Source organism: Podarcis tiliguerta (genome assembly GCF_965153285.1).
Source record: "Podarcis tiliguerta genome assembly, chromosome: Z".
NCBI classification, from domain to species: domain Eukaryota; kingdom Metazoa; phylum Chordata; class Lepidosauria; order Squamata; family Lacertidae; genus Podarcis; species Podarcis tiliguerta.
The window spans coordinates 20,010,902-20,037,553 of NC_139553.1; the positions used below are offsets into that span (position 1 = coordinate 20,010,902).

Consider the following 26,652-nt stretch of genomic DNA (forward strand, 5'->3'; position numbering starts at 1 on the left):
CAGAAAAGAAGGGTATGTGAAAAGAACAGGAAACACTTATTTTGCTTTTTCCCTCCCAGGAGAGGAGAGGAAATGACACCACACAGAGACTTCTCTACCAATTATGTTTCTATGGTCTGAGTCTGCTTATCAGTAATACAGCTTTATAGTCTTAGCCCCTTCACATGCTAAATAGCCAGAATATGCATTGTTAGATTTGGCTGCATATCTCCCACAAAAAGGACTGGTGGAATACAAAGGTTTCTAGCAGGCATTTTAAAAGTTGGCTCTGAAAGCGCCCAGTAGCAGGGTGTTCCACAGGACTGGGCTGATGACACTAAAGGCTCAGTTTCTCTTTGTTGTCAAATGAGCTCTGCCAACCAGCCATGTCAACTAAACAGAACCTCCATGTTCAAAGACAGTCTTTATTTGGGGAACAGAGAATCTGCATTGTGATTTTATTTGTGCCTTCTTAAATGATTTGTGGTTGCTATGTTTTGCTTTATATCATTAGTTTTCAGATGTTTTGTCTTTTCTGTCTGTATCCTTTCAGTGAAAGGCGGACTACAAATGCTTTCCATAAGTAAACCAAACCAAACATCCAAAATCCAACTGCTAGTGAAATGTGGTGCACCTCTATCAGCCGCTTCCCAGAGGCATCTTGGAAACAGGATGATAAACTAAGTGCCTTCCTGGTCTGGTCCAAGCTGATAGCCTGTCTCAAGCTTCATGATCCCAAAATGCTTTGCACCTGCTGCATTGACAACTAGCACAAGGCATCAGAAAAGATACTAATAAACAAGTGAAAGGAATTAGCTGGGGTATGGGAATAGATCATCTTCTCTCTTGCCTCAATGGCCCCATCTGTTCCCTGAAAATATCCAGTTGGGCAGCCGTCCAGCAAAGCTGTTAAGCACATGCTTAAGTTTCAGCCTGCGAGAAATCCCACTAACTTCATTATGGGAAAGTTTTGTGGTTTCCCCCTGTCCCCCCCCCCCCCAGCAAATCCTCAGGTTTGCTGATGTTTCTGACAAATGAAACATCTGTCTCCGATTTACAAGCCCTACCAAACTCCCCTGATGAGCTTGAGGCAACGACTAGCGGTGACCTCATGCAACAGGAAGAGAGCTGGTTCAATGGATTCAGCTTTCCGCAGCAGGATTCTGGCCACAGTGGTGTGATATTTTAAGAGTGCTGTTATTTTTACCCTGACTGTGTATTTCCCTTCCGACTAAACCAGAAGCACGCTAGATCGTAACAGCTGGAGGCAGCACTGCTTCTGAACATCAGTTGCTAGAAGCCACAAGAGGGGAGGGTTGTTCTTGTGCTCAAGTCCTGCTGGTAGATTTCCCATTGAGGCACCTGGGTGGCCACTGATGGACAAGCTGGATCATTGGCCTGATCCAGCAGGCTCTTCAAAAAAAATTATTAGATTTTCCACAATTATAACAAAAACCACAGAGCAGAATGACACACAAAAACAGAAAGAAGAAAACAAAAGAAAAATACTTCAATGTCAGCAGGCTCTTCTTATGACCTTAAGGAAACCACAGGAGAGGAGAATGCTCGAGTGCCCCCATTGTTCTGCCTAGACACTGAGGTCCAGCGGCGAGGGCCTTCTGGCGATTCCCTCACTGCGAGAAGCCAAGTTACAGGGAACCAGGCAGAGGGCCTTCTCGGTAGTGGCGCCCGCCCTGTGGAATGCCCTCCCACCAGATGTCAAAAAGAACAAGTACCAGACTTTTTAGAAGACATCTGAAGGCAGCTCTGTTTAGGGAAGCTTTTAATGTTTGACGGACTATTGTATTTTAATATCTTGTTGGAAGCTTCCCAAAGTGGCTGGGGAAACCCAGCCAGATGGGCAGGGTATAAATTCTTCTTCTTCTTCTTCTTCTTCTTCTTCTTCTTCTTCTTCTTCTTCTTCTTCTTCTATCATCCTGTTTGGGGGCTTCCACAGGCACCTGGTTGGCCACTTGGAGGACAGGATGCTGCACTAGATGGGCCACTGGCCTGATTTAGCAGGCTCTTCTCACGTTCTTATGTTCTTATAAAAGGGAATAATTGGACAGTGGTGAGCAGTAGCTGATGTAGATACCATTAGTTTTTTTAAAAGAAGTTAACAAACCTCTTTAAAACTTTTAGAACATTGTTTATTTTTTCCCTAAAGTTTAAATACCGCTTGATGGTATAAAAAAAAAACCTCAAAGCAGTTTACAGAGAGAACAAAGCAATAAAATGATTCGTAAAAAAGAATTAAGACTTTCAAAAAATTAAAACCAGCAATCATAGAATTGTAGAGTTGTGTTTTTTTTAATCATATTTATTAACAGGCCAATCACATCACATTATCCAAATCACATTAGTTCCAAATTATACAGTCAAATTTTAAATTTTGTTGGGGGTACCCATACATCAAGCTCTGCACGAGTCCAAAACTCCGAACGAGTCCAAACACCACTTATATTACTGCTTTAATTAAACAGTTCTATCCAGTTCAATCCAGATAGTCCTTTATTACTTTCTTCATCTTCTTGTTGTTATCATATATTCCTTTCTTTGCGATCTCCGATAATTTTCACAAGCAGATTGAAAACAGGCATCCTCTGTGTGGGTTTTGTGCTCTCCAAAGAGCATATCACTCAGGGACAGCCTCTGTTCAACGCTTCCATAAAAAAACTTAATCTTCGGTCTGTCCTTTACTTTTCTCAGGCTTGCCAAATAAATCAGGAGGCTCTGTCAGGTCAAGATTGCGCTCCAACATTCCTTCTCTTTCCAATGGTCCTGATTCTCCTCCCCCTGTCCTTCTTTCTCCGGCAAGCCTGTCTTGGCGAGACGCCATTTTTTAACTGCGTCATAAAAAAATTCCTCTTTCTCACCGTTCACCAATCCTCTCTCCTGTTATAATCCATCCTACACAGTTCTTGAATTCCTGCTTGTGATTAGTAAAAGCGCAACGATCTTATTTCTATCTGGGGTGAAGAGTTATTAATATCACATCGTGCAAAGAAAAAAAGTTTTTTCCTCCACCCCCCCTTCATTCCAAACATACAGTCTCTTAATGGTGATTCATCAGAAGATTTACTTATCCGTCTGTCACTCCCGGTCACAGAGATCCATTAATCAGCAGTCTTATCTCTCGAACGTTACTTGATGTATGTGCTTCAGCTTCATTCCAATCGTATGTTTCCAATTATAGTTCCGAGCTGAAGCTAACCAGCACGCGCTGATTGGAATCAGCGTCAGGAAGATCTGACTTCATCGAGGGCTCGTGCCAAGTGTTCGGCGCCCCCATCTCTCGGATCAGGGGGTGCATTGTGAACACCGCTGGCAAGGCAGCCCCCCATCTCCTTGGGGGGGGGTAGGAAGACTGCATACTTCCAATAGCAGCCCCTTAATTACCTTGTATGAGTAAGAGAGATGTTATTGTCGGCCATCTTCCAACGCGCCACCTGGTGGCCCCCCCAGAATTGTAGAGTTTGAAGGGACCCCAAGGGTAATCTAGTCCAACTCCTTGCAGTGCAGGAATTGCAGCTAAAGCATCCACGACAAATGACCACCCGACCTCTGCTTAAAAATCTCAAAGGAAGGAGAGTCCACCACCTCCCAAGGGAAAACACTCCACAGTTAAACAAATGCAAAGTAGGTGTTGAGTAGTTGCAGCTTCTCTCTGTCACCCAGTAGCATTTCTCTGTCTTCTCCAGGCAATCAGCTAAAACACAGCCGCATTCTAGATATCTAGAAAACTTGCCTAAACAAAAACGTTTCTACAGGCACCAAAAGGATACAGGAAAGGCACCTACCTTGTTTCAATTGATAGGGATTTCCATAGTCTGGGCCTCAACAGACCAAAAGATCAATTTATTAAAAACCATGGAACTGGTTTTCTCTGACACCTGTAGCATAATACATGATTATTATTCCTTCCGATTTAGGAGCAGAAGGTAGGAACTGCATGGGGAGAACATGAGATCAGAGGTTTGGAGAGAGGTGAGAGGGGTGGAGCTGATGATTAGTATCAGGGAAATTAGGGGTTCAGAGGGAGAGGGTAAAAAGTGTGGCATTTGCAGTGTGTTTAGTATGGTGGGCCCAGTCTTGTGCAACATTCTCCCATCAGACAAGTCACCTCCTTGTTGAACTTCATGTGCTTGGCAAAGTCTTCCTTTTATTTCAGTAGGCATTTTAAGTAAGCTGCTCCCGACTGTCTGGTGAATTTTAACTGACTTTATCCTCCTCCTCTCTTCTTCACTGAACACCGCTTGGAAACGACTGCATTAATCAGTATATTAAATGTTGTGAAATAAATGCAACAGTATCCTTTTCTTGGTTAAGTTTTTTTTATGATTGTAGGTTGCATTAAACTATTTTCAATGTTTTGCCTTAATGCTGTAACACTCCCTGGGATTTGAGGGAGAATAAATTAATAATAATAATATTGAAAAGCCAGCCCTGCAATGCCATTTACTTAGTTCTTTATTGAATTTATATCCCATCCTTTTCTCCAGGGAGATGATTTTTGATACTGTTTTTATTACGAATTTTATGTTTTTTATCTTGCATTTTTATGTTATGGACTGACCTGAGATCTATGGATGATAGGCAGTATACAAATTTAATAAATAATCAAGGTGGTGTATACACGGGTCTTTCTCCCTGCCACCCCATGCAGTTCCCACAACAACCCTGTGGGGTAGGTTAGACTGAGACGGGTAGCAGGAGGGGGAGGGAGGGGGGAGGGGAAACATTTATGGTCCTTGGGTTGTAGTTCAGTGGTAGAACATCTGCCTTGCAAACACATCAACTTACCCTGTACAGTGGTACCTCAGGTTACATATGCTTCAGGTTACATACACTTCAGGTTACAGACTCCACTAACCCAGAAATAGTATCTCGGGTTAAGAACTTTGCTTCAGGATGAGAACAGAAATCGTGTTCCAGCGGAGCGACAGTAGCAGGAGGTCCCATTAGCTAAAGTGGTGCTTCAGATTAAGAACAGTTTCAGGTTAAGAATGGACCTCCAGAACAAATTAAGTTCTTAACCCGAGGTACCACTGTATATGGCCACTTGACTGCTTCACAACGGGCATGTAATACTTATTCCATGTTTGAAAGAAATTGATCTTTTAGTGTGGCAGCGCCTGCCCATTGACATCAGGCAGGTGCCTTCACTGTATTCTTTTTGGTGCCTGCTAAATTTTTTTATTTATTTAGGCAGACATGTAGAATGTCTCAATCTGAATGCTTTAATCTGTTTTTAGTTTACCGGTGGTGCTATTGTTTTAATGTTTTAAATAAGTTATTTTTAGCTGATAATTTTTTTACTTCCTCCCCCCCCCCCCTTTCTCAGATGCTTTGAGGGTTGTTTCTTGGACACTCAAGTGGTGTATTTTATGAAATAAGTATTTTTGAATTATTTTGAATTATTAAATAAATAAATAAATAGATAAGCAGAAGGTCCCTGGCTCAATCTTCAGCATCTTCCAGTAGGGCTAGGGAGAGACTGCAGACAGTTGCATGCCACCTCAACCTCCACAGCAATGTGAGACTCCAGGGGTTCCAGCTGTTTACCCAGGATTCACTTCCAGAATGAGGCACAGCAGAGACTGTATTGACTTTGTTATATTGTTTATCTACACATATATACAACCTGAGCCTGTGATGGAGGGTTTTACAGCATCGACACACCAACATTCCTCATGAATCTAGTCCTCGTTATTCTGAATAAATGGCTGAATTAGCTAAATGAGCCCTTTATTCAAATACACGAGGGCTAGAATTTAAGTTTTATTTTGGCAGTGGTGGTATGTCTGCCTTGCAAGGTCCTGGGTTCAATCCCCTGTGGCACCTCCACTGGAATCCTGGAGTGCTGCTGCCAGCCAGTGCAAACAATATTGAGCTAGATGGACCAATAGGGTCTGACTCGGTACAAGGCAGCTTCAGATGTGTCTGAATATGAAGCTTTCCACCCACCATCAAATGCAGCCACTGGGGCTCAAAAGTTTGCTCACATCGTTTACAGGATGAACATTTTTATATCTCTTCCTGGTACATCTTTGCCTGAAAGGGCAAACACCCTATTTGCTTAAAAATCAGAGCAATGCAAACTGTTGTAAGAGAAATGAATACAACAGACAAGTAGGTGAGAATAGCTTTTGGCAAAGTTGTAACGGTTAGGAAATGTTTAGTGTTTTATTACTGCTATTAAGAAGGAGGAAAAACATATTTGTATAGCATAATGCATACAGATTAAATATAAAAAAACAAGAAGAGCCCTGCTAGATCAGGCCAATAGCCTGTCTCTAATCCAGCTGTTCTCACAGAGGCCAAGTGGTTACAGTGGTACCTCGGGTTACAAACTTAATTTGTTCTGGAGGTCCGTTCTTAACCCGAAACAGTTCTTAACCTGAGGTGTGCTTTCGCTAACAGGGCCTCCCGCTGCCGCCATGTCACCGTGGCGCAATTTCCATTCTCATCCTGGGGCAAAGTTTGCAACCTGGAGCAACTATTTCCAGGTTAGCGGAGTTTGTAACCTGAAGCATTTGTAATCCGAGGTACCACTGTACTCCAACAGGAGTTTCATTAATAAATAATGAAAATAAATAATTATCTATGACTCTTTTGCACAGGTAGGATATTTTAATCTAGTTTTTTTTAAAAACAGCAACAACCCAGAACTGTCCCTTTAGATTGATTGCTTATGCTGGTTTCAATGTACAAATGGCTTCTTTGTTTAAAACAACTGTATGTCACTCTGCCATAGCAAAAAAAATGATGGATGGATAGATGGATGGATTCATTAGTTTATGATATGAAGAGGCCGCTTTGTACCTCTAGTTTCAATACCCCTTCCCTGCTTTTTAAAGAGATTCAATCCAGCACGTAAGAGTTTAGCTACACCTGCTCTGGGACAATCAAAGGCTTGGATTCTGACAAGAAGCATTGTATTAGAACTGAACACAGACAGAGGAAGAGAAAAATATGTTTTGACTGGGGTAAAGCATTTCACAATAAATTGGAGGATATTTCCCCCCACCCCTAGTCCTGAATGCAAATGATATAGAAAATTAGCATATTTTCCCTCTGCAGTCCTTACCACACACAGTAAACTTTATTGCACAAAATCACAGCAGTTGGAACTGCAAAGTCATTCCGATCTGAAATTCCGCACACATCTTACTGAAATGGAAAGAGGCTCCGAGATAATTCATTTGTGTCTGCCTTTGCGATGCAGGTTCCTTGTTAACTGAGCCATTGCCATGCTATAGGGAAAGTCCCTCTTCACGCAGTGCATAGTTAAAACTATGGAACTTGTTTCCACAGGAGGAAATGATGCCCCACAACCTAGATGGCTTTAAAGGAGGATTGGACGAATTGATGGAAGAGAGGGCTGCTGAAAACTGCTAGCCATGCTGGCTCTGATCTGCTGCCACAGTCGGGGGCTGCAATGCTTCTGAATACCAGTTGCTGGAAACCACAGGAGGGGAGAAGGCTCTTACTGCCTCTGACAATGGAGGAAGCACACAGACACCATGCCTAGTAGTTTATCCTCTATGTAGAGAGAGAAAGATAATTTATTACAGTTGGAGACCAGCTTATAAAACACACTTGGGGGTATAGTCCCAGAAGGAAAACAAACAATTAAAACGATGTACAACAATAAAATTAAAATTTATAAATGTGATAAGCGTATAGACACTTAAAACTTTAAGATAAACTACTGCAGAGAGCTGAACCAGAGTTGCCCATGGAACCGAGTTTGGGGATTTTCTTAATGAACTAGTTTGAGTTGGAGATGGTCTGCGTCTACAGATCTGTACACAGAATCTGGCGACCATCCGGGTCATCTTCTGATCTTTGCCTAACAGGAAAAGGTCGAATTTTTGCTTTTCCGGGAGGTCAGCGAGCCTCACCAGTCAATGGTCTTACTACGTGCCTCTTCATAAAAAGGACATCTAAAGAACAAGTGCTCTGGGCTTACTATCTCCCACAATGAACATGCGCAAAGTCTCTGAGCATATGGGACTTTTTAAAAGGCTCCTTCCAGGACCAGCGAGGGCAGAGCCGAGCTTCTGGCGAGGCCCTTCTTGCATTATTGGATACGAGAAAGAAGAGATATGCTGCCAGTGCGGCTATATATCTCTCGATTTCTCCAATTTTATAGTCGGAGCACCTTGAGCAGTCCTGTTGTCTCTCGGTGTCTATGATTCTTTGCATCCTCTATGAATTATTAGAATTATAAGAAGAGCCTGCTGGATCAGGCCACTGGCCCATCTAGCCCATCATCCTGTTGTCACAGTGACCAACCAGGTGTCCCAATGAGAAGCCCATAATCACGACATGAGCGCGCTCCCCTCCTAAAGTTCCCAGCAACTGGCATTCAGATGCATTGCTGCCTCCCACTGTGGAGGGCAGAGCATAGCCCTCATCTCCCAGCTTCCTTGTCTCCAGGCTAAACATCCTCAGCTCCCTTTATAATAACCATTTAATAAGCAAATTATCAAAATATGTGCTGCTTGCGGTTCAGGGTTCAATAGATAATGATGTTGTGGGTTTGGATGGTCAGTCTGGATGATGTCCCGAGCCCATTTCTTGGGATCCTGTACCCAGTGAGGGTTAGAATGTAAGAGAGGACTTTGCTGAACTAGTCTGACCCCTAGCTAGCAAGGCCAGAGCTCAGGGATGATGGGAGTTGTAGTCCAACAACATCTGGGGACCCACAGGTTGAGAACCGCTTAAGTCTTAAGTGATCAGCATCCAAAAAGAATGAGCTGGGCTGCAAGAGCTGCAACTAAGAATTGGGGCCCTCAGTGCTAATGGGTGAGCCTTTCATCTACCCTCCCTCACCTAGCTGCCCTGACAGAAAACAAGAACCAGGGTGTGTATGTGAGCTGAGCTGGAAGCAGGCTGGAAGCTGGATCTACAGAGACCTGCTTACTCCGTGCTGGATCCAAAGCTCTTGGAGAAGCAAGATCTGTTGGAGAGTTAATGCTGTGAAGCTTATGCTCAGGTTGCCTATGTGTATATGTCTATAAAACTGTATATCCTAAAGACACCACATTCTCTGTTGACGTTCATTCCAAGGAAACTGAACTCTTGGTTAGCACCTGGGATGCCTGGAGACCTTAATTGGTCAGAGATTGGGGTGGAGTGTTAATGCTGTGAAGGCTTCCATCTTATGGAATATGCTACCTATAAAGCCTTATGAGGAACAGTTGGAGGAGTTGGGGATGTTTAGCTTGGAGAATAGGAGATTGAGAGGAGATATGAGAGCCAAATATCTAAAGGGCTGTCACATGGGTGGGACCCAAAACAATGGATTCAAATGACAAGGAGATTTCAACTAAACATCAGGAATAACTTCCTGATGGTAAGAGCTGTTTGACAGTGAAATGGACTCCCTCAGAAGGTGGTGGACTCTCCTTCCTTGGAGGTTTTCAAAGCAGAGGATGGATGGGCCATTTGCCAAGAGTTCTTTAGCTGGATGGGCCATTTGTCAGGGGTGCATTGCAGGGGGTTAGACTGGATGATTCTTAGGGCACCTTCCAATTCTACATTTCTGATTCTATGACATGCCCAGTAGGGCACAGTCCATAGACTTGAGTGAAATAAACTAGCCCCTCTTATGCCTTTGTTCCCAATGGGAGAAAAATAATGAGGAAAATGAAAATTAAAAACCAAGGTAAATTAAGAGAATGGAGCACGATTGCACCTTGCTTCCACCTTTTCTGTGAGAGTCTGGCAGATGGCCAAATGAAGTGGCTTAACTGGCACTGGATGCAGCCACCACAACCACCTTAGGATTGCACTCTTAAGCAAGCAACTCTTTCCCAACCTCAACTCCTCATCTGTAGCTTGATCTTCTTTTTAAAAAGCTCGCTCTTTCGCCATTAAAGCTGTACATTTAGAAGCCTTATTTTATGCAGTTAAATGGGTGTGTAGCAGATCCCTACATTTCCTGGTGATTGTGGTGGTGATGTGCAAATGCACAATGCTACAGTGGAGGAGCTGGTGTGGTGGAAAGAGTTAAGGATGCCACACCCCTCTGTTTCCATAGTTTGCTCTATCTTCAATATTTGAGAAACAGCTGGATCTGGCCAGTGGACATCTAGTCCAGCATCCTCTTCTCACAGAGGTCAACCAAATGCATCAAAGTGAAACCTGCAAGCAGGACCTGTGCACCAGAGGACTCTAACCTTCTGTGGTTTCCGGCAACTCGAATCCAGAAGCTTTAATGCCTCCAGCCTGGTAGGCAGAGCATAGCCATTGTGGCTAGTAGCTGTTCATGGCCTTCTCCATGAATTTCTCTAATCATTGCCTCCTGTGAGAGTGAGTTCCATAGTTTAACTAGGCATTGTGTGAAGGAGTCCTTCCTTCCATCCATCCTGAATCTTTCAACATTCAGCTTCACTGGATGTCCACAAGTTCTAGAGTTGTGAAAACTCTTTTCTCTATTTGTTTTCTCCAGGCCAAGCCATGATGCGTCTGAATACCAGTTCTTGGAAACCACAGGAGGGGAAATGACTCCTGTGCTCAGATCCTGCTTGAGGGTTTCCCACAGGTATCTGGCTGGCCACTGTGAGAACAGGATGCTGGACTGGGTGGGCCACTGGCCTGATCCAGAAGCCAGATTCTTCTTATACATTGCTAACACATATGCACTTCTCTGGATAAAATGTGCCTATTTGCCGATGCAAATTTAAATTCCTGAAATTTAAACACCCTAGAGGGGAAGGCCGTGGCTATACAACCTGGGTGCCTGCTCAGTCTGCTGCCCAGATGCTGCCGATGCACTGATTCAAGGCCACTTTTACCAGACAGCCTTTCAAACAGATGACACTTTCCGTCTACAGGGCTTTGGACATGGCCATCCTAGACCCCAGCAAAACAAATTAAAATTCCAATTATTGGTCAAAAGGTGCCTCCCAAAGTTAATAAAATAATATCAATGTGTGTGTGTTTTTCTTTCTATTTTACTGTTTTTATTTATTTTCATGGTACAGAAGATAAATTTTGAGAAAACAATTGTTACAACAGTAAACAACAAGTAACTCGTCCCGACAAAAATACTTTTTTCATGCCATGTGTTAAAGTTTCATTTGATTACTCTAAGAGAAAACACCACATTTTCCCATGAGTCCTGGGTGGATTCATGCCACAGTCTGAACAATTTATGTATTCAATAAACATTTGCCATATGTTATTATTATTATTAATAATAATAATAATAATAAATGTTATTTATATCCCGCCCTCCCCAGCCGAAGCCGGGTTCAGGGCGGCTAACAACAGGAATATGGATTGTGTTTGCCCTTTGCTGCTCTCACCTAGCATGTTAGTTTCTCAGCCAATGCTATTGACCATACTCGTTATATCAAGAATCAATGTTCAGCCCATCACAAGTTTTCCAACATCTCGCTATCTCCATACGAGCAGCAGTCAATAGAAAGGCTAAGAGGTCATCTTTAGGATAATCACGAGCAGACGGGATCCTAAGTCAATGTGTAGCTTAATTATGGACAGAAAGAAGGGGGGAAAAGACACAGCACCACCCCAAGTTAAAAATCTTGCATTTAAACGCACCTTGCAGATGAATTTTGGTTGAGTTACCAGGAGGATTTCGAAAAGGCAAATGTTTCTTACTTGCTTGTTCTCTGGATTTTGAAAAAAAGAAAACGTCACAGAGATATTTCATTAGATTTGTATTCCCATTTCCATATCTCATATTTTTAAAGAAAACAAAGAAAAAATGGACCTAAACTTAAGCAGGCTTTGTGTGTTTTGCCCACAGAGTGGGAATAAATTTAAACAACGAGCCCAAGTAGACATGTTTTTCCTAGAAAATATAAATAAAAATACAACATATAAAATTAGGCCATAAAATTAGGGCTGATGGACTGGCTGGCTGGGCTCCCTCGCCCACTTGCTTGCTTATTCAGCTCCTGGCAGCCAGAACCCCCTGGCCAGCCCCAGAGGCACCATTCATCTGGGGAGCGTGTAGCCAGGGCTGCTGCAACAAACAGCTGCACAAGCCTCTGGGAGTCAGAGATGTAAGAGGGCATCAGAGGAGGGAGGGAAGGAAAGAGGGACGGAGGCCAGGGTTGCCCTCAGCACCCCTGACCATCATTCAACCAGGGTGCCACAACACACTGGTTGAAAGCCACTGGACTATAGGAGTAGTGGGAGATCACACCCTACTTCACAGTTTGCACGGAAACCAGAGGAGGGAATTTTGTACCAAGAGCACAAGACAGGACACTCCCTGGACTCAAACCGGCTTCACAAGCTTCATAAAACAGCTCCTTAGTAATAAAAAAGGATATATTTTATTTACACTGGCCTGGAGGAAACATGGCAGAGGGCCTTCTCAGTAGTGGTGCCCGCCCTGTGGAACAACCTTCCACCAGATGTCAAGGAAGTAAACAACTATCTGACTTTTAGAAGACATCTGAAGGCAGCCCTGTTTAGGGAAGTTTTTAATGTTTGATGTTTTATTGTGTTTTTAATATCCTGTTGGAAGCCACCCAGAGTGGCTGGGGAGGCCCGGCCAGGTGGATGGGGTATAAGTAATATATTATTATTATTATTATTATTATTATTATTATTATTACTATTATTATTATATCACTACTACTCTGGGTAACTGGTTTCCACTCAACTAACAGATATTTAAATCTGGGTAACTGGTTTCCACCTAGCAGATATTTAATCTAGATTTAAAGAGGGATATTGGGAGATGCAGCTTGGCATTTTGATGCCAGTGACATATAACAATAGCCTGCTGGATACTGCCACTGGTGTAACCCAGGGGTCAGCAAACTTTTTCAGCAGGGGGCCTGTCCACTGTCCCTCAAACCTTGAGGAGGGCAGACTATATTTTTTTTGGGGGGGGGGGATGAACAAATTCCTATGCCCCACAAATAACCCAGACATGCCTTTCAAATAAAAGCACACATTCTACTCATGTAAAAACACGCTGATTCTCGGACCATCGGCGGGCCGGATTTAGAAGGTGATTGGGTCGGATCCAGCCCCCGGGCCTTAGTTTGCCTACCCATGGTGTAACCTGTTCTCACAGCAGCCGACCAGCTTCTTCAATGGGAAGCCTATGAGCAAGCCTTGGACACAAGAGAATAAGTGAGAAGAGCCTGCTATACCAGGCCAGTGGCCCATGCAGTACATCATCCTGTTCTCACAGTGGCCAACCAGATGCCTGTGGGAAAACAGGATCCGAGTGCCATTGCAATTTTCCCCTCCTTCAGTTTCCAGCAACTGGTGCTCAAAAGCCTTGCAGCCTCCAACAATGGAAATCAGAGCATAGCCATCATGGCTAGTAGCCATCCACAGGCCTCTCCTCCTCCATGAATTTGTCTAATCCTCTTGAAAAGCCATCCGAATTAAGAGGCCATCGCCGCTTCCTGTGGGAGGGAGTTGCATAATTTAACTACACATTGCGTGAAGGAGAAATTTATCTGTCCTAAATCTTCCCACATTCAGTTTCATTGGATGCCCATGAGTTCCAGTGTTATAGAAGTCAGACAGAGCACGGCTGCTGCAAAATAAATAAATAAATAAATAAGGCATGCAGGTGTGTGGTCTGGGGATGTGGCTCAACCTGAGAATCCCATTGCAGATTTGTTTCCTTTCTTTGAATATATTAATCCCTCTGGCTTCTCAATCTTTATTGTCGTATTTCAATACCATTTGATAATCGGGGAAATACGATTTTGGGGGGGGGTATGCTGGTTTGCTGTTGTGTCTAATTTTTCCTTTCAAAGTATTTATTTTCATTTTATAAAGTACAGTTGTACCTTGGATCCCAAACGCCCTGGAAGTTGGACGTTTTGGCTCCCAAACGCTGCAAACCCGGAAGTGATTGTTCCGGTTTGCGAACGCTCTTTTGGAACCCGAACGTCCGACGGGGCTTCCACAGCTTCTGATTGGCTGCAGGAGCTTTCTGCAGCCAATGAGAAGCCACGATTTGGTTTTCGAACATTTTGGAAGTCGAATGGACTTCCAGAACAGATTCCAAGGGACGACTGTATGTAGAAAAGAGAAAGCAATTGTAACTGCAGGTGGAAATTGAAAAAAAGAGGAAAACAAACTATAAAATAGGCACAGAGAATGAGCACACTTGCACAGGAGTTAATGTAGCAAGGTCTAAGTCAGGGGCATCAGCATTATCAGATTATCTAGTACGGGGAGTCATATAATATGCCCTATGCTGTAGCTGTGGTGTTCAGCTTATTTTTTAGTTGCTGGTTTATTAATAGCGTTTTATAGATTGCAATTGTTTCACTGATGATTTGTTAATTTATACGACTTACGTTGTACCTTCAATGTTCCATTATGTTCTTGCTATTTATTGTCACACACAAAAAGAACTTTATTGCGGCCAGTAGACCCGAAATACACGGTACTTGTGGTCTGTAAGCTGCTTTGGGAATTCATTTGAATGGAAAGAAATTCTGAGCTTGCTCACACTTCCACTGGTGCACAGGTCTGAGAGGTATTCTACCTGCCCCAACCACTTTCTCCAGGAAAACTCGCTCTTTACCACTGTATTGGAACTAACGTCAACCTGCAGAAAAACCAACTGACATTTGCTCCATTTCAGCAGTGAATCCTTTTCCCAAGGGGAGGTGCGGGACAAGCAGAAATGTGTACGAACCCATAGAAATACATTCACTTACTCACTCACTCAGTGTAGTTCCAGATTTGCCAGGCTTGTTAGGAAGGCTGGTTTGCTGTTGCTATTTCACTGTGTTGCCTTTTTCCTTTCTCTTCATTGCTTACCTGCTTTATTTCAGTGTCGATATGCTTTTGCATGTAACAAAAACTCAATAGGAGGTTTTTAAGGAAGGCCTGCCATTGGAGCAGCCACCCCACAATAAGCAGCCACCTGGAAACACCCCACAAGTTGCAAGCCTTGCCCCAATTTGCTGGAACACCCCAGTGATCAACACTCCAGATGTTGCTGTCAGTTGGATGGCTAGAGCATTTATATCCGACCTTAGGTTTTTCCAAGCAGCACATATAAGTCTCCTCCTCATTTAATCCCCACAACAGCCCTGTGAGGTAAGGCTGAGAGGAAGTGCCTGGTGCCCAATGCTACACCCAAAACTTCATGGCAGAGTGTGGGGATTGGAATCTTGGTGTCTCGGTGTCCTAGTCCCACACTCTAACCATTATGCAGCACCACCATGATTGCAAAGCGCTGTAGCGACTACAGCGGCGTCGAATGTTCGCTACTGCTGAGCGATACCTAGATCGGTATCTGAGGCTTTGCGTGCGCTTTGAGTGAGCTCTGAGCCCGCGCTCCCGCGTGTAGAGGCTTCTCTGCAAGCTCCGCCGTCCGGCACGTGGTGGAACTGGGCATGCATATGTGCCGAGCAGTCGCCAGGAAGGCACAGTAGTGCCAAGCGGCTCCGGATCGGCGCAACCTTGCCCGCTGTGCGCAGTTAAAGCGCAGCTTGGGATCTCTTGAGGCCATCGAGTCAGACTGCCGAGCGCGGGAAAGCGAGAGCGAGCAAGGCGCGGCGCAGCCCTTTCAGGCGGAGCAAGAGTGCGGAGCCAATCTCCTCCCCGGAATCGGAGTCCAAAGGGGCGGGAAGGGAAGCGCATAAAACCCGAGCGAAGGCGGACCGGCTTCCTTCTCCCCCGCCCTGTCCACGATCCTCCGGAGGCGCGCCGGGCGACAGCAGCGGAGCCGAGCGCGGGAGCGCGCGGCGTGGCCAGCCTAGGGAAGCCACTTACTTTTACTGCTTCTATCCCACCAACCGCGACTTGTTGCTGCTCTCTCCGCCCCGGATTCAAGGGATCTCCTCGGCCGCTGCGCCGATTGGGCGACCAGCACCGCCGCTCCTCCCAGGCCTGCCGGCTCGCCAGCCTCCGTCTCCGCCCTCCCTCCGCGCCCGGGTTCACCTTCTCCGGGCAGCCCGGCTTGCCTCCAAAACGTCCGTCCGTCGGCGGAGCTTGCAAGGAAAGGAGGGGGTGTGCGGGCCGCGGCGCTCTCTCGCCTCCAGCCAGCAGCCGCTCTCTCTCTCCCGGCTGTAACCTCAGCTCACCCCTGCAAGAGAGGCATCAGTTTGCAATTGCAACAGCAGCAACTGCCAACGGCTGCGTCTTCGCTCCGGCTGGGAAAGTTGAAAAAAAGCAAAAAAAGAACAACAAAAAACAGCGGACTAGCGCCTTGACTTCTGCGTTTCCCCAGGCGGGAGGCGTCGGACCCGAGAGGCCAGGGCCGACCGGCTTTTCTCTCGCACACCACTGACAACTGCACCTGCTCCAATTTAGGAGCGCCTCGCGCGTGCCCCGACGGCCCAAGGGATGGCTCTGCTGGTCGCCGTCGGAAGCTGGTAGAAAAGCCCGGTTCTCGCAGCTGACATCCCGCCCAGTCGAGGAGTCTCCAGAACCAACCTGCAGCCAGAGAAAAACACAGCGGGCTGACCCCCACTCCCCTTGCCGTCCAGCCACAGGAGAGATCATGGAGGTGCACGTCGGTCTGGGCAGAGTCTATCCTCGGCCGCCGGCGAAAGCTTTTCGAAGTGCCTTCCAGAACCTGTTTCAGAGTGTCCGCGAAGCGTTCCAGAGCCCCGGGCCCCTGCGGGATGAGGCTGGCCCCAGCCACCAGGCGTCGGCGTCCGCGACGGCGGGGTCATCTTCCTCGGGGTCCCACTTGCAAGAGCCCAGCGCCCACCAGCAAGACCCGGCTTCGCCCACTTACTTGCCGCTGGAGGAGCAGCCGCAGGTGAGCAAAACGCTGCAGCCCCCCGATGAGCGGGAGGAGTCCGCGTCCTCGTCCGCCCCGTCCTCTCTGGCCCTGCTGGGAGGCCCCTCTTTCCAGAGTTGCCCGGGGGACTTTAAAGACATCTTGGGTGAGAGCAATCTTCTGCAGGCGGCAGAAGGAGGCGAGCCCCGCGGAGGAGGCGAGGAAGCCCCATCTGACAAAACTGACTACCTGGGGGAGAGCGCCAAGGAGCTGTGCAAAGCCGTCTCCGCCTCCATGGGCTTGGCGGTGGAAGCGCTTGATGCGCCCGGCGTCGGCGAGGTGGCGGCGACCCGCGGCGACTGCATGTTCGCTGGCGCGCACGCTCGGCCCCTGAATCTGGGCGGCTGCAAGATCATGGAAGCCGAGGAGGGAGGCACTGGCGGCGGCGCTGGCGGCGAGGGCGCGCTGGCCATGGACGTGCCAGGACACCTGAGCCTCTACAAGAGCTCTCCGGAGCTGGAGGAGCCGTCGGGAGCCTTCCCGAACCGAGACTACTACAACTTCCAGTTGGCCCTGGCCTCACATGGGCGCATCAAGCTGGAGAGCCCCTTGGAGTACGCACCCGGCGGTGCCGTTTGGGGGCCGCAGTGCCGGCGCGCCGGGGACGTGCCTGCTGCCTTGGCGCCCCACTATGCCGGCCCTCCTGGCCCCGGCTGGCACCCCTTCTTCACCGAGGAAGGGCAGCTCTACGAAGGCGCACCCCCGGCCTCCTTCGGCTACGCCAGGAGCCAGGGCCCGCCGTCTGGACAAGAGGGCGCAGAGCTCCCACCGTCCGAGGTGTGGTATCCCGGGGGCGTAGTGGGCAGGATGCCCTTCGCCCCTGCCGCCGGCTGCATCAAGACGGAGCTCACCCCGTGGATGGAGGGCTACCCGGGGGCCTACGGAGACATGAGGTAAAGGGCTAACGCGCTCAGACATTCCTAGCCGAGGGCCGGTAGGGTTTTGCAAAACACTTGCAGGCAGATTGGAGGGGTAAGATCCCGGGTTTGCAAAAAGAAGAGGGGAGGATTGCAACCAGTATTCTTTTTTAGCCTGGTTTGCGGTGTGTGTGTGGATTGCATGACCTTTTGCATCTCCAATTTCCTTGGGTGTGAATTGGTGCAGGGCAGGGGTCCAAAGGAGGGCTTCGTCCTAATGGTTGCTGGTTCAAGGCCCACTCTGCTCTGGAGCTACTCGCAGGTAAATACCCAACCTGTCTGCTGAGCTTGCTGATCAAGTGTAGATAAAGCAAAAACTATATTAACCCCCCCCCCAAAAAAAAAACTTACCCCGGTTTTCTTGGGGTGAATTGTCAATTTGTTCAGTCCTGACCATGATGCATCTTTCTTCAGTCTGACTGAATGTCTGGATTTGGGGGTATCGTTTAGAAATGTTGATTTCATTGGCTTTAGCAGCATTCTGGATTCCTAATACAGTTGGGAGTCCTCTGCATGAATGTAGCATTATTTTGTTGTTTTGAGCGAGGTTCTGGCAGAGTTCACTGCCGTTGCTTCTCTCATGACTCATCGGGGAAGGTGCTTGCGCCAGAATTTCTATGCTCTGAAACCAGGACTTTGAAAGGTGATTTAGCGATCCATTAGAGATATGGAGCTATGATTATTCATATTTAAATTTCCTCTTATCTCCCCCCCCCCCCACTTTGAATAGCTGAGTCTCTTTATAATGATCAGGGCCGTTTCAGTGTCGTTATTTTTTTATATATAAAAAGTTGTCTGTATTTTGTGTGCTCCAGCGAGTTTCTAGAAATGCTGATAACAGCAGACGTAAATTAAGGTAAGTAAATTTGTGTCCATAAATGTGGATGAGCTCCCACTTCTGAATTCTCACCCCTTTAGAGACTGAACTGAGACTGCATTTTGAGTTAAGCTGTGCTGCAAATATTATTTACACACAAGAGAGATCTCATAGTTGGTTGACAAATATAGCAAGCGGTTAAAAACTTTTGCAAGCTGCTTTCTAAACAGAAGGTTGGAAAATGCAATTGATGTAAATAATTTAAACACAAAATTGATCAGTACAGGCCTTAGGTATGCATGTGCAATTTTTTTTAAAAAAAATGTTTCTTTTCTCTTTGCTTAGCTAGAGCAGATGAGACATGAGATACTTGCTTTGGTGTTGCAGGTGTAACCATGCTTATTTGAGTGAAGCCCCACTGCACTGGATGGGACTTTCCATTTAACAATTGAACCTCAGTTGGGGGGCACTGGACTTTTACCCTTGCCACACACCCATTCTGTGCCTGTCCCCCTGCAGCTGGTTGACTCAACTGGAGTTATGGGCTTTTTTAATACCTAGGTATCTTGTGTGCTGGTTGTCCTGGCACACTCCTTAGCTAGCCAGTGTCCATCTCACCAGTGGCGCCTGTATTGACATTCTTAGTGGTGAGGCCATGAGTTTAAAATGAAGACAAGGATCAGGTCCTTCCCTTCCTAGAATCCAGTTGTAAAGGAACTCAGACTTATCGCTCCCTGAGTACCTCATGCCTGCTCTGGTGATGTAACAAAGACTTCATTTGTTTGGGCAATAAAATTTCTGTCACTAGTAGTAAAGTCTCCACATCAACATTTATTATTATTATTATTATTTTACAAGCAACAGTCAAATGCAGTGCACTTTTATAGGAGTAGTGATGGCTTCCTTGAAACCAGATTCATATGATCCTTTAACAAACAGAAACATAAGCAAGGAGGTTTTAATCTTGGCTTCAGCTATATACGATTAAGGATCCCTAATTCCTTAAGGAGCGAGTTTTATTCTTAAAATCTGTTTTGCAGCCCAATCCAAAAGATCCTTAAACTGAAGTCCTATGGACTACAGTGTCGCTTGGAGTAGGATGCTAAAATGTGTTTATGCAGGAGGAAAAGCTACCGGTTTCACCAGAACTTATTTCTAGTGAATATATACCTTTAGAATCATATTATCAAGTGACTTTAAAATTATAGTGTTTGAGCTTAACCGGGTTTAGACAGATTTGCATTAGGATCTTCGTTTAATATTTGTTTCATTTGATAATGAATGGGTTTGATTGTCAGCCTTCCCTATCCAGAAGCTGAGGTAGAAAGCACAAATAAATAAAATTAAAACGAAAGAAAGCATGAATTGATCCATGTCCCAAAGGCTCATAGTCCGCAAAAACGTTGTGGATGGCCACAACCCAAGCCTCCCATAAAATTTTACAACAAAGATACTTAATTGATAACTTGGGATCTTAATAAACTACTGCATGATTTTGCAAAGGCATTTAATCACTAGAGTTACATGGGACGCTCTGCCTGTACAAAATGGCACACACAAATTATATGTGGGACTCATCGCAGCCGAGTCCAGTGTTGCTTTTGCCTGATTGTGTCTTTATGATACATGTTGGGAGGAGAAGTGCTGGGTGGGGGTGGAATAATGCAGTGGGGTGGGGGGAAGGCAAGAAGTTCTGTGCATGTTGATCGGTGAAATGTACAACCAGCACAGAAAGAGCCCCTTTGCGTGTAGGCGTGATTCTCATATCAGGCTGCTTTCGGTTTTAAGACTTGAGCCGTCCGCCATTTTGTCCTGCTTTCTCAAAATGCAGCTCGGCGATATAAGCACGGCAGTTATGCTACCCTGAGCTTTGGCCTGCAGCTCCCCCTCCCCATTTTCATGGAAGGGGCACTGTCCAGATTTTGCCTTAAACTACTGGTGAGTAAGGCAAGTGGTACCTGTGTGGTGCTTGCAAGCATCTTGGGCGATGCATCAATGCTGACCCATAGAAGCTTTTGAGTCAGAGAAAATGGGGTTCATTGCTCAGGTCTCCCTGAGTCAAAAGTTGATTCACGTCTGCTATATGTCTCCACCACCTTCTTTTTTCACCCTTTTATACACACAGCAAGAATCAGTTCTGCCCAGGACAAAGTGGAAATAGATAGAATTTAAGATTTTGCACGCCTAATACCTGGAACGGTGACCATAACATTTCAGTTGCTTCCCAAGAAGTCGTTTTAGGGACTTTTAGGGAGTAAGTGATTTTAGATCCTTTAAAGTATTTAAATTCCCCTTGGAGTGCCATCCCTGAATATGCTGTATCAATTTTGCATTCCCCACTCCGTGGGAAACATTTTGGGAGTTTCAGATGTAGAAATTAGATAGATTGCGGAAGAGAAGCAAACTAGTGTACCCAAGTGGGTTTTTATTTTATTTTAAAGAATATACTTTGTAAGCAGTTGATTACCCTTTCCCTTTCTAATATTTTTCTTGGGCTGTATCCAGCCCTCTGTGGAATCTAATGGGAAGGCTTCCCATCGATGTCAGCGGAGCTGAATTAGGCCTTTGCATTTGTGACTCCCAGTCCCATTGCAATTTTTAAGAATTGCAATCTGAGCTGTTGAATAATATTTATTTCTCACATTATCACTGGGTGGTAAAGCCCACTTTCTTCAAAATGGAACAGCTGAATCTTGCTGGTGCAGACAGCAGGGGTAATGAATTGCTTACGGGCAAGTATAGAAAAGCTCGTTTTCGTTTTACTGGAAAATAGACTGCAGCTCTATTGGACAGACGGCAATGTCTCCTCTCCCTCACCAACCCAGTCATAAGACCCGTAGTAAGAACTTTGGTGGTGGTGGGTGACATGATGGATCTACCCAAGAAAGCAAAACAGCTAAATGCAACTACTCAAATAAGTTATTTATCAAATAACATTCATAAAGTTTTAAAAAGCTAGGTGCCATCTGCACACTAATATATCTGTTAGCCCTGTGTCTTTTCCCGTAATGCTGCAAATTGGAAACAGGTTTCTTTTTTACTGAGCAATTTGAGAGAAGACTGCCAGCTTGTCTCCCCCACCCCCTTATCATACAAAAACAAACAGACTAGAACATTGGTAGGCAAGCTAAGGCCCGGGGGCAGGATCCGGCCCAATCGCCTCCTAAATCCGGCCCACGGACGGTCCAGGAATCAGCGTGTTTTTACATGAGTGGAATGTGTCCTTTTATTTAAAATGCATCTCTGGGTTATTTGTGGGGCATAGGAATGTGTTCATCCCCCCCCCATATAGTCCTGCCCCCCCCAACATGGTCTGAGGGACAGTGGACCGGCCCCCTGCTGAAAAAGGTTGCTGACCCCTGCCACCATTTTTTTAGACCCATTCATTTCCATAGGGGAACCAAGCAAATGCCGAAATTGTTTCCTGTTAAAACAAAAAGTAACTTTGGCTGGATCACTCAGTGATAATAAAAGCTCAGAAGGGACTGGGAATATTTAATTTATTTATTGCATATTAAGCCCCCCTTTCTCGAAGGCAGCTCAGGGTAGTGTGTACATAGTTCTCTTCCCTCACCCCAACATATTACACCCTCAAAACAATCCTGTTACACTGCATAGCCAGAGGTGCTGGGTAGCCCACCAGACAAAAGCCCAACACCCTTAACAACCACATTGGGTCTCATGCTCGTAGAATCACAGAACCCCCGAGTTGGAAGAGACCCCGAAGGGTAATCTACACCATTGTATGGAGTGGCACATTGGCTGAACGAAAATGCTTGTGGCAAGAGCATGGGCACCCTGCGCTGTGCTCTCCAGGTGTAACTGGTTTCCCAGCAGACCCAGTCAGCGTTGCCAGTGGCCTCCATATTGGCTACCCCTGAACCAGAGCTTGCAAAGGCACACCCAGCCTTGGCCTCTTTTATTCCCGCCCGCCACCACCGCCATCTCTTGCCATAAATGGATGTAGTGCTGTGCACATTTCCTAGGGAGACAGCAAAACTTGTGGGACCTGTTTTCCGAATAGCTTGCTTTGGATCGCGTGTTGCATTCTATGAATCAGGTTTATCACTCTTTACCTCCAATTATTTCCCAAGCTGGCGGCTACTTTTAGGCTTGCAAGAGTCCTCCCCAAATGCAGATTAAGGTTCCTGCAGAGTAAGGAGGTTAGTTGCCTCTCCATCGCCTTTATTCTTTGTGGTGCTTTAAATGCCACCTGACAGCGAGAGTGGTGGCTGCTTCATTTTAGCTTTGCACTCTCCCGGCAGCACAAGCAAAGAGCATGTGTGGGGTGGGATTGTGTGTGGTCTTTCCCCCTCCTTGATGTTATGTGCAGATCGATCTCCTTAAAGGTTATTTATTCCCTTGGGAGTGAAGTTGCTGTGTAGCTTCATAATCTGTTTGCCCTGTGAATAGCTTTTGATTTTCTCTTGATGTGGGGAGATTAGCGATGAATAAATTGCTGGGGCTAAGATAAGGATTTCTGATTTATAGGTGCTTTTCTTTTTTTAACTCTTCTTCAGTGGATAACCCAGTTGCAGCCGTATGGGTTTCTCCATCCTTTGTTCCTCCTCAAGTCCTTTCAGTGGAGCGAGCCTGTCACATAAACAATATTCTGCATTTCGGAAGGACGGCACAGCCAAAAACAATTAAGCAAATAGCTCTCCTGATGTTGCAGCGGGGGAATGTTGGCCATGAGGACAGGATAGTCTTAAGGCCTGCATCTAACTTAAGCCTAAGTTTTGCACTGTTAGCCCTTTCCAGTCTGGGTGGCTTTTCTGGGGCTTAACCTGCCTTCAATCCAGGGCACTTCTTTGACCATCTTTCCCTAAACCTGGGCTCAGTAGAGCTTGAATCATTGAGGAAGCCTGCATAGCAAATGTCCGGCACTGATCAGTGCTAGAGCAGATATTCTGTGGTATGTTGTACATTTTCAGTGTCAGGACTAAGCCCCAGGAGTTCCCATGTAATTCTGAAGATGCAAATCCAGGCACTTAACAGATTAAAGCTTGGTGATAAATAACATTATGTTGGGTTTTCTCACTTACCTCTTTTCCTTTGGCTAGATGTCCCTTCCAACTCTACAGTTCTATGATCCTTTCCTATAGGGCTGGTAATCGTTACGTTTGATGCCTCCTTTTTAAAACGTTGTGATCTGGCACTGTTGAGCTGGGAATATTTTATCAGGAGGCAATCCCCACTGAAGACGTTAAGGGTCTTTTTATACACGCATCTACCCATGTAAACATGTCACCCCTCCCTTTGGGCCTGCAGGGTCCTTTCAAAGCAACTTCCTAGCCCTTGTCCTCTTGGACCAGAAGCCTGCACTCTTCACCCTTTTTAGACCACCTCGGATGACCTCCACTTTTCTGCTTTTTTCTTTCACCTGCTCTAGGTTTAAAAAAAATCAAGACCCACAAAGGCCATTTTGCAAACTTTCCCTGTGGCATTTTAAAATCCTGTGTCCCCCCCCCCCTCAACCACTTTTGCAGACTTTGCTGTTCTCCCTCCGTGTCGGTTCCTGCCACGCTTCATTTTTCAACTGCTTCTTTATTTGTTGGAAGGGAAATAGGTCAGTCCAGTTTCCGTGGAGGACGAGACTTGGTCAGCTAAAGGGGGGGGGGAGAGAAGTTAATGGTCCGGTTTGTGAGGCCTTCCTTCACCTGAAGGTCATTGATCTGAACGGAGCATGTCCATGCTTCCGAGCAGAACATGACCACTTCCTTTTCTGTGGTGCCTGCGGGGTGCACTTCTGGCATCAGCTGCAGTCGTTATGGAGAAGTCATTTTACTCTTGGAAAAAGAACCTCATGGTCTGTTACCCGCAGCTGGAGTCTTTTGTTGTTGTTGTTGTTGTTGTTGTTCGAAAGGTAAAACGGTTTACTGACCAAATTGCCATATGAGCCGAGGCCCAATTCAAAGCTTCAGGTTTGCACACATTGTCTCTGTTCCCGCTTGCGCAGTTCCACATTGGTAGCTTTATGCAGATTTTTGTTGCAAGCCCTCTTACTAATTTTTCATTTTTTAACAACAACAACAACTTGAGGGAAAGCAGAGAGGACGAAGTGCACAGCAGAGAGAGAGAGAGAGAGAAATCCAAGCACATCTGGACTGCGTTCAAGGCTGGTTATTATGATTCAAGATATTATTTTTCAGAAGTACGCCAGCTTCTCATTCGTGGTTTCTGTGCGGATTTATTTATTTATTTTTAAAGAGTGTGGCCACCATTATATGACTGTGCTTTCGCTGGAATGCTATCAACTACATTTCATGTTTAGTAACAGGAATGTTCCAATCTTGGATTGAAAGTGGTTTATGAGAGATAAGCTTATAGACAGACAATTAAAAAATAATAATGGCGCTCTGATCGTGTTTGCTTCAGGCTTTTTTTAACGACAGAATGATCCAGCTGCTAACTTTAAGTGGACTTGTAGCGGGGAGGACCCCTAAGTGGACTAAACAAATTAGAGAGCAGCTTAGAAACATCTAGGTGGGCGCATATGGCCATTCACTGTAATCACATTTCCCCTTATCCTGCTCTACTCCTTTCCCCCAGCCATTTATTTGTTAATTAGCGTCTTACTTGTTAAAGTCCCTGTTGTAAAATAGATCGCAATCTTTCCAGAGTGAGTTTTCTGTCTTGGTGTGTGTATTTGTATTTGCTTTTTTTAATGGCAAAACAATATTGTTAGGTTTTGCTTTTTGCGACCCGTGGCTCAGAACTGAATCCTAACAAACGTTACTAGGAGAAGATGCCTTGTAGTTAGGTTAATAATTGTAACAAATAGCAAGGCTATTTATAATGCAGAAATAAGAGGAAACGAAAAGATATAGCAGGGCCCTTTCTCTAGATCTTTTGTTATCTCTACTCTTTTTTTCTTTTCTTTTTTAAAGCAAAAAGTCCAAGTTGTGTGTTTACAAATTGTGCTTTCAGGTTGCTCTGCTGAGGTTATCTGGTTTAAGTGGCATTTGGACCAGAGAGTCAGACATTTTCCCACAGCTCCTTAACTGTTTTGTTTTCCCCAGATTGCCTGGTGAACAACGATAGTGTTTTATGGACTTGATTCGCAGACACTTAGACACACTTGGATCCCTTTTGCAGATGAAATATTTGAGACAGTCTGAATTCTAATTTCTCTGCAGCCCGTAGAGCTAAGCATTCAAATCAGGATTGGATCTGTAGAATAATTGTTCGGAACTTCTGCAGCATGGATCCACACTGTGGTACCCGTAGCTGTTGGGTCTTATCTTCTCTTCTCCCCTCCTTGCCTTTGCATCTTATTTATTTTATAACATTTATACACTTCTTTATGGTTTTGAAAAAAGCACACAGACACACGTCCTCAAAGTAGTTTATAGAGAGAATCTTTAATAGTTTTCATGAGCACCTATTTAGCTGCTATTAGGATGAAAAAGCCTTGCATAATCAGAACTCAATTTGGTTAGATTTGTACTGAGAATTAGGTTGGTTTTTTTAAAAAAAATACTTCTGGAAATTTGGAACATTTAACTTTGGTTTTAGAATCTCTTAAAAGACTTGCATAAGGACATACACAAGGATCACTTTCATATTCTTGGTTTTTACCAAAGAAATAAATTTCATTTGCGTGTTTGGGCGGCTGGGGGAGCAGAACTATTTAAGAAGGAGAACAGGACAGTTGCCAATCAGAGAATGAGGATTATTTCCCCAACCGCCACCGGGGGGGGGGGGAGTTCATGTTTGCCTCTGTAAGAACGGGATCGGGCCCCTGTTTTCTCCCGGGTGCCTCTGACCTTTGTTCTTCAATTTAATGGTAATAATATGTAGATATTTCTTTTGAAGACAAATGGTGCGTGGAAGAATGCTATTTCCAAAACCGGCTGGCTTTCGGTTGCTCTCTTAAAAGCCCACAGTCAGAAGAACTGATTTTATGTACTGTGAATTCCAGGTAATTTCTCATGGATGGGATGAATCCTGTCTTTCGATACAGAAAGTAATCGTGTCCTTAAAAAAAAAATCTCTTCACCTTTTTTTAACCTCTGCCTTTATTAGCCTGAGTAAAAAAAAACAAAAAACTATAAGACAGTCTGGGGCATATTATCTCTCTACACCAACCCCCACCCCCAGCCCCCTGCATGTCTTGAAGTCATGAACTTTGGAGTTTGATACAGAGAGCTGCTGTATGAATGAGCCAGGAA

The 26,652-nt window shown here is 45.3% G+C and overlaps 1 protein-coding gene and 1 long non-coding RNA gene across 3 annotated transcripts in view; both read left to right on the forward strand.

Moving 5' to 3' along the window:
* The window catches only part of LOC310669768, a 571,559-nt gene that overhangs the window by 157,978 nt on the left and 386,929 nt on the right, over positions 1 to 26,652 (forward strand). The window lies entirely within an intron of this gene.
* Positions 15,630 to 26,652, forward strand: part of AR (androgen receptor) — a 214,015-nt gene continuing 202,992 nt past the window's right edge. Inside the window, exon 1 of one of the 2 annotated variants that reach the window (XM_083423583.1) lies at positions 15,630 to 17,637. In XM_083423583.1, the coding sequence (XP_083279709.1) occupies positions 16,460 to 17,637 (1,178 nt within the window). In that variant the 5' untranslated portion in view covers positions 15,630 to 16,459. The remainder of the gene's footprint in view (positions 17,638 to 26,652) is intronic. The other variant, XR_014507203.1, reaches the window with a different exon arrangement.